Source organism: Alligator sinensis, unplaced genomic scaffold, assembly GCF_000455745.1.
Source record: "Alligator sinensis unplaced genomic scaffold, ASM45574v1 scaffold850_1, whole genome shotgun sequence".
NCBI lineage: Eukaryota > Metazoa > Chordata > Crocodylia > Alligatoridae > Alligator > Alligator sinensis.
The window spans coordinates 116,137-123,382 of NW_005842742.1; the positions used below are offsets into that span (position 1 = coordinate 116,137).

Sequence of the window (7,246 nt, forward strand, 5' to 3'; positions counted from 1 at the left end):
GGCATCTGGGTCACACACACACACACACACACACACACACACACACACACACAAAATCATGCCTCCATCCATGGTATCCTGAGACCCGGAGACACCCCCACCTCACACCTCACTGCTCTCCCATGACTCTCACCTCAAGCACACAGCCCTTGCCTATGCCCCACCTTGCTCCCCAATATAATTCCCCGGTGGACCCCGGATGACAGACAGGGCAGTGACAACCACTCTCCCCAATAGCTCTGTGGGAGCTGGATGCACCCATTGCTCAGATGCAGGGTAGGTCCTGAGTGAGATAAGTCCATGTCAGACTGGGAAAACAGTGATTTTAGCTGTGTGAGAGAATACACATTATGAAAATGTCACAATAAAAATAATCCTGCTGGAACAATTGGAGATGTTAAAAATAAATCATGGCAGAGGTGGTCTAATTTACCACGATAAATTGAAATCTACCACAATAAAAAGGCATCAATGTGTATTTTCACATATGACTAACCTAGCGAAATGGCGATTTTTGGCACTGCATAATGTGTACAAGCACCCACCCTTCGCAATGCATGGATCACAAACTCAAGGCTGGGATGGCAATTGCCTCCAAGTATCTCAGCTATGATCTCCCAGCCCCACGTGCTAGAACAGGCTGGTGCCCTTGAGTCCTCAGTTATATTCCCGCCATGCATACTAAATTGCAAAGCAATTTCTTCCACATAATGAGCAGGGTTGAAAGTTGTCTGGCATAGCAACCCTCCCCAAAGCCAGCTCATGCTCGCAAAACACTGGATGCCTTTCAGCTCTTGCTGTCTTGAGGACACATAACCAGGATCATTCCCTTCTGCAGAATTCGCCTCCCGCTGGGCGACGAGGGCATGCAAAAGTCACACCATTGTCAAAAACATCATTTGACTGGTGCCATTTTTATACATTTTCATGAATTTTCAAAGCGGGAGTCTAACTATTGAGCATTTATCTGTGCAGTTGTACAGATCCCATGTGGCAGGCTACAGCACGTGCCGTTGACTCTTGTAATAAGAGTGTTTTGTGGTTTTTTCAGGAAACCGCCCCCTCATTCTTCACTGTGGCTCCGTGCAGCCTGCAACATGCTTCATCCCCGGAGCAGCTAAAAATGCCTAATGAGCAACATCCTTCATCACTCGTGGGTAATATAATGAGTCACTATCATTTGAAAACATTGCTGCTTAGTTCTGTTCTGCCGAGAGAGGAAGATCAGCACGTGGGCAGGGGTAGTGTGGCTGTCACCTAACGGTCAGAGGGAGGGGCCTGGACGTCAGGAACTCCCTCGTTCTCATTCTCATTCTCTGGGAAGGAACGAGGGCATTTGTACACGTTATGTGTTGTTTAGATACACGTCACAAAATGGCACCAAAAATCGCCATTTTGCTAGGTTAGTCGCATGCGAAAATACACATTGATGTCTTTTATTGTGGTAGATTTTGATTCATCATGGTAAATTAGACTACCTCTGACATGTTTTATTTTTAGTGTGGCCAATTGTTCCACCAGGATTATTTTTAGTATGGCAGGGGGCTGGTGACGACTCCTGGGACACATTCCCACCAGTGGGAACGTGGGTTTCCTTGCAGCAAACAGCAAAACCTTGTGCCGCTGCTGCTTGTCCCCGGAGGATGCCTGTGCCACGCAAGCTCTGGCACACGGCATGTTGCCCTGGGTGGGGTAGAGGTGGCTAACTGTGTTGGCCCCAGCAGCCTATCTGGGGGCCTCTGGGAGTGGCAGCTGGAGCAATCCTGCAGAAGGGAGCCTGGCCGGTAGCTGGAGTGTGACTCTGGCTGGCCAGGATCCAGTTTTGGGTGCCGTGTGTTGCTATCATGTGTGCCGTCCTGCTTTTTTTTCAGACACGGGTTTTTTTGACCCCGGGAGATCCCGAAGTGAAAAACAACCCCTTTGCTGCAGCACGGGGAATGCCTGCATACGCAGCATGCGTGGTGTGTGGCATCGGCGATGGGTCTGAGGCAGCGTGTCCGCACTCTTCTGGATGCGCCCTTGCTTCTAGCCCCAGGAAGAGAATGGGGTCAAATGGGTTATAATGGTAGCAGTGGGATAGGGGAGAGTAGAGTTGAGCAGTTGGATCGGGGGAGCCTGGAGTCCTGGGTCCTGCTCGAGCTCCAGGAAGGTGCTATTTTACATCACATTTGACATTTTCCAAGTTACACTGGGTCTCTAGCCAAATTACTCCAGGAACAACCTAAGATAACCATGCAGATGCACACTGCGCTGTCCTGGGAAACAAGCAACAGTACATTTTATCCCGCATACTCGTGTGGGACCAGAAGCTGAAGAACAGACCTGAATGTTCATACAATCCTGGGACAAAGGGCTTTCTCCTGGAACAAACACACTGCTTGTAGCCTTTGGGCACTTGTACACGAGGGGTTAATCCTCATTAAATTAAGTTGGTTTATTAGATTTCAAATTATTTGTTTTTGAAAGTAATTGGTTCAGAGGCAATCTAGCTCACTGCTAAGAGAGGCAATCTAATCAAGCCAGTTAACACCTCTCTTAGCAGCGCCCCCTTCCCCCATCCCTTGCCCTTGCCCATGCAGTCGTTTCTCTCTGCCCATTCATTTCTAGCATCTGACCACGTAGGACAGTGGGGAACAACCTTTTTGGCAGACATGCCACAAATTAGCCCCACACCCGCCCCAAATGCCACCCCCATCCCCTTCCCCTGCCTAATCTGTAGCTCTGCTTTCTGCTCCATTCCTTATCGTCCTACTTGGGCAGCATGCCAGGAACAGAGGCTGCCCAAGTCACTTGTGGCAGGGGTCTTGCCACTTGTCCGGCAGGTATCTGCCGGTTAGCCAGCCCAGTAGGTTGCTGCCAATGAAAACTTATGCCAAATTATACTGAAGAATTTGAGCCTCTGTCTGGTGTAGGCAGGACAGGTGTATTGCCCTGCCTACAACAAAAAAGTCTGTAGGGTGAGCAGGAGGAAGATGCCAACTAGGAAGATCCTGCCCCGTCTCTGCTGGGCACTGATGGAGCCTGTAAAGACAAGAGTGGGTGTCAGTGGTAGATAATTCAGAAGGGGAAGGCTGTGGTGGTTGTTTTGCCCCTGCCCTTGGTGTGTTTTGCCCAGGCTCAGCCCATACCGGTGGGCTTTCCATGGAGCTGAGTGCCCTCTGAATCCCTCACAGAGCTCAGTGCCCACCTTACACCCAGCCTGCCATCTCTGTGGAGATCCTCAAGCCCAGGTTGCCAGGCTAAAACCCCTGACAATGCCAACCCTAGCTCCTACCCAGCAGGGTTCAATGTGTGCATGTGTTTGTCCCTGTATAGGGTCTGGTACAAAGAGGGAAGGAAGGGGGTCTCTCCCTGATGGGGGTTGCTAGCTGCTCTCATGACACCAGCAGTGACTTTTGGTGGAGGGTTTTCTTACTAAGCAACAGCTTAATGGCAATTAAGCTTTGCTGCTAAATCGCTTTCCCCAAATTACCATATTGTCTCACATGAAACAACAACCCCCAATATCATCACATTTTTTAAATGCAAAATGAAGAAAAAGAGACATTTTCTAATGTTATGGTTGCATAGAGCAGGGACAGAGCCACTGTTAGGGTGACAATATTTGGATTTGGATTTGGATCTGGATTTGCCGCTGAATACAAGGCATGACCTGTGACCTAGCAGAGCTGCTAACCACAAGGCAGAATGATATATTAAAAATATATTGCAAGATGCTTAGGCAGCCAGATTTTGCTTATGAATGCTTATGCTCAGCCAGCCATTTGCTTATGCTAAGTAACCATTTTAACTGTGTCAACCATTTCTGAGGGAAAAGCAGCAAGCGAATCTGTGTGAGTCTGTGTGCTGTGAGCCAGCTACAGTGAGGAACGAGATAAGATAGAGGGGCCCAAAAGGCAGAAGCTGGCACAACCTGAGACAGAAAAACAGACTGGAATGTGGAGAACAACACGTAATTGGTACCAGAATCCAAGATGAACATACAAAAAGGTGAATGGTGATTGGTGAAGAAGCCTCCAGAAGCTTCCAGGTTTTGGTCAAAGTTCGCCCATTGCCCGAAGAAAAGGAGTCAAGGTCTTAGACATGCGCTCATAGCAAAAAGACATGCAAATGGGTGAAATGCATAGGCAATTCCATGTTAATGAAGCCAACAGGAAATGGAGGCAGAGCTTGAGATGGGAGAAATAGGTGGAACAGAAGGTAGAACGAAGTAGACTGAATGTTAATAAGTATAAACCAAAGCGTATGGATATGGGAAGAAGCTATTGTTCGTTGCTGCTCCCCGTATTCTGTCGGTGTGGGAGCTCGCCCGAAGCTGTCTCCATTCTTATTACAAGCTGTTGCGAGCAATGTGTGCTGGTGTTTGCTTCCTGCTCTGTCCTGGCTAATGAGTAACAGGATCCACGGGTAATTGGGCCGTCGTCTCCCTAGTCGTTGGGCGCCGCATGGAGTCAGGGTCTAACAGCCACCATCACCACCTTCTTTGGCTTCTGTTTTGGCTTCTGTTTTGGCTTCTTTGGCTTTGGCTTCTTCTTCAGCTTCAGCTTCTTCATCTTCATCTTTTGTCTTCTTCGGCTTCATCTTCAATGTCTGGCTTCTTCGACTTCTTCTTTGGCTTTGCCTTCATCTTCATCTTTTGTCTTCTTCCTCGGCTTTGTCTTCATATTCATCTTTTGTTGTCTTCCTCTTCAGCTTTGTCTTTGTCTTCAAGTTTTGTCTTCTTCTTTGTTGTCGTCTTCCTCACCTTCATCTTCATCTTCTGTCTTCTTCCTCATTGTCATCTTTTCCTCTCGTGTCCTCATCAGAAACTAGATTTTTCCAGAATGTACCTCCGAGATGGTTGCTGACGAGGTATTCAGCAGAATCTAGACAACAGCCATGGCAGAAAGGCTTCTCCTGTGGCTGTTATGGCAGCTGGAAAACAGAGCCTAATCCCAGCTAACTGGCTATCCCTTTGCTGCTTAATTAAAACCCTAGCTGTTGCTGAGGGCTAGTCTCCAGGGTCGAACCTGTGATTTTTTAAAAGAGCTAAAAAGCTGTGAGCTCAGAGAAGAGAAGAGAGACCAAGAGCAGCTCTCAGACATTAATATTTTCCTAAGAAAGATTAGTTTGAGCATCAGGACCATTCAAAATTGAAAACGATCGTTACACCCCTGGAGAAGCAATCCCTCAAGTCAATTGATTCCTTCAGCTGCCTAACTCCTAATACCCCACTGTATTGCCTCACAGCTCTGCTAGTGCCCCTCCATCCTGGCCCTTCCCCTCCCTGCTCTTCCAACGCTGATACCTAAAATTCAGTGCTATCCATGCCCCCAAGTCCTCACCTGATGTGGGTCTTTCTGCGTCTCTTAAATCCACAGACACAGTTAACTGAATTATCTCTGACGTCCTGCCCAGCTCCGTGGTGACGTGGCACTGATAGACGCCCCTGTCCTCCTCGAGGATGCCCCGCAGCATCAGCGCTCCATCTCCCTGGGCCAGCGCCGCTGGGTCCAGCCGCGTCCGGCCTCGATATGCCGGGTTCTGAACATCCAGCTGGTCCTTCCCGTAATAGAAGCTGTGAACCACCCGGTCGCTTCCCTGCGCCCACTTCTTCTGCCAGGTGAGTGTCAGGTGCTGTATACTTATATTGGGCTGGGAAGGGAAGCAGCAAGGTAGGGTAATGTTGTCTCCAACCCAAGCGGTGACGTTCCTCTGGGCTGTGGTGAGCCCTGCAAAGGAAATGGGGTCTGTAAAGAAATCCCTGCAGCACCTCCAGTCTCTGCTCTCCCAGACAGCAGGCATCTGTGTATAGCAGGCATCATGTACAAGTGCCCTTAAGGGCCTGAGGGAGCAGCTCTGGGTGGGGTGGAGGAACAGGGTGCCTGGGGAGAGAGAAGGCTGGCGAGCTGTGCAGATCCTGGAAACAGCCAGGGGAAACCCAGACAGAGAGAACTTGAGTGCCCACAGATTGACTGACTGATTTGATTCCCCAAAAAAAGGTCAGGGTATTTTTTTTAATTTAAATTACAGAACCTGTATAAAATAATAAAATATTTAAGTAGAAGAAAACAGCCCCCCCTCAAAATCCCCCCTCCACATCCCCACATCCAAAAGCAATCCACCCCACCTGACCCCAAAGAGATCCTCCTCTGCCCAACCCAACCCTGCTTCTCAGCCCCCTCCCTACAAGAGAACAACCACAATTTCTTGCCTATGACATGCACTCCCCCCCTCCCCAAAATAAAAAGCTAGTGGCAGTTGAACTGTTATGTGTTGAAATATTATGTGCGAGAAATGCGCACATAACATTTCAACACATAATAATTCAATTTCAACACATAATTTCAACACATAATTCAATAATTAAACACACACACAATATTTAAAAACATAATCATTTGATTCAATGGTAAGAACTGGTTCTGGCCCGTACTGAGCAAAAGCGAAAGGCAAATTCTATCCTGGGGCACACTGTATGTGAGAAATACAGCAGTCACATTTAAACAGTCATAAGCAATGCGATAAACCTCTCCTGCCCTTCCCGTCTCTGTTGAAGCCAAAACCAGAGAGTTCCCCTTTGACGGCACCTGGCCAAGGCCCCTTGCCTCTCCGGGCTCAGCCCCCAGAGCTGGATGGGGGACAGGGGTGCTAGCAGCTGCTACCAAGCTCTGGGCTGTCCATGGGGGCCCGAGGGATGAGGTGTGGGAGAGGCAACACTCACCACAGAGCAGTGCAACTACGGTCAGCTGGAAGCTGTCGGGGGCTGGAGGCCGCATCACAGAGCTGCAGAGCAAGGAGAGAGAAGAAATTATCGGGGCCATGGGGTGGATTTGGGGCTGATCTCAGCCCCGGACATGCACACACGTTTCCATCCAGGCCTCACTTGAAGTCCACCCGGTATTGCTCCAACTGCTGATGGGAACTTGGTTATTCAGTCTATAGGGTGGCACTAAAAGACACCTAGTCACAGCCCTAGCCCCTTCCCACCCTGGGGTGCCTCTGGCCATGGAGACTGGCAGGTCTGAATCCCACTGGGACATGCGCTGACCCTGTGAAGAGCAGAGGGCAACCTCTCCAAGCAGCAGGGTGGGACCTCACAAGCTCCCTTCTAGTCCAGTCCTCCACTCTGTCACAACCCAAAGTTGTGGATTTTTTGATTGTGTGTGCTTCGGCACCGCTAAATTATGTTCCCGCCGAATTGCAGCTCTTTTGCACGACGGAGTGTTCCGTTGTTATAGAGAACCCGCGTGCAGAAAAGTGTTTC

The 7,246-nt window shown here is 49.2% G+C and overlaps 1 protein-coding gene across 5 annotated transcripts in view; it reads right to left on the minus strand.

Moving 5' to 3' along the window:
- Positions 1–2,814: 2,814 nt before the first annotated feature.
- The window catches only part of LOC102387300 (butyrophilin-like protein 1), a 9,812-nt gene continuing 5,380 nt past the window's right edge, over positions 2,815–7,246 (minus strand). For all 5 annotated transcript variants that reach the window (XM_006034468.3, XM_025216451.1, XM_014525086.2 and 2 more), the window contains 3 exons: positions 6,704–6,765; positions 5,325–5,711; positions 2,815–3,021 (listed from right to left, as the gene is read on the minus strand). In XM_006034468.3, coding sequence (XP_006034530.1) covers positions 2,936–3,021; positions 5,325–5,711; positions 6,704–6,765 — 535 coding nt within the window. In that variant the 3' untranslated portion in view covers positions 2,815–2,935. The remainder of the gene's footprint in view (positions 3,022–5,324; positions 5,712–6,703; positions 6,766–7,246) is intronic.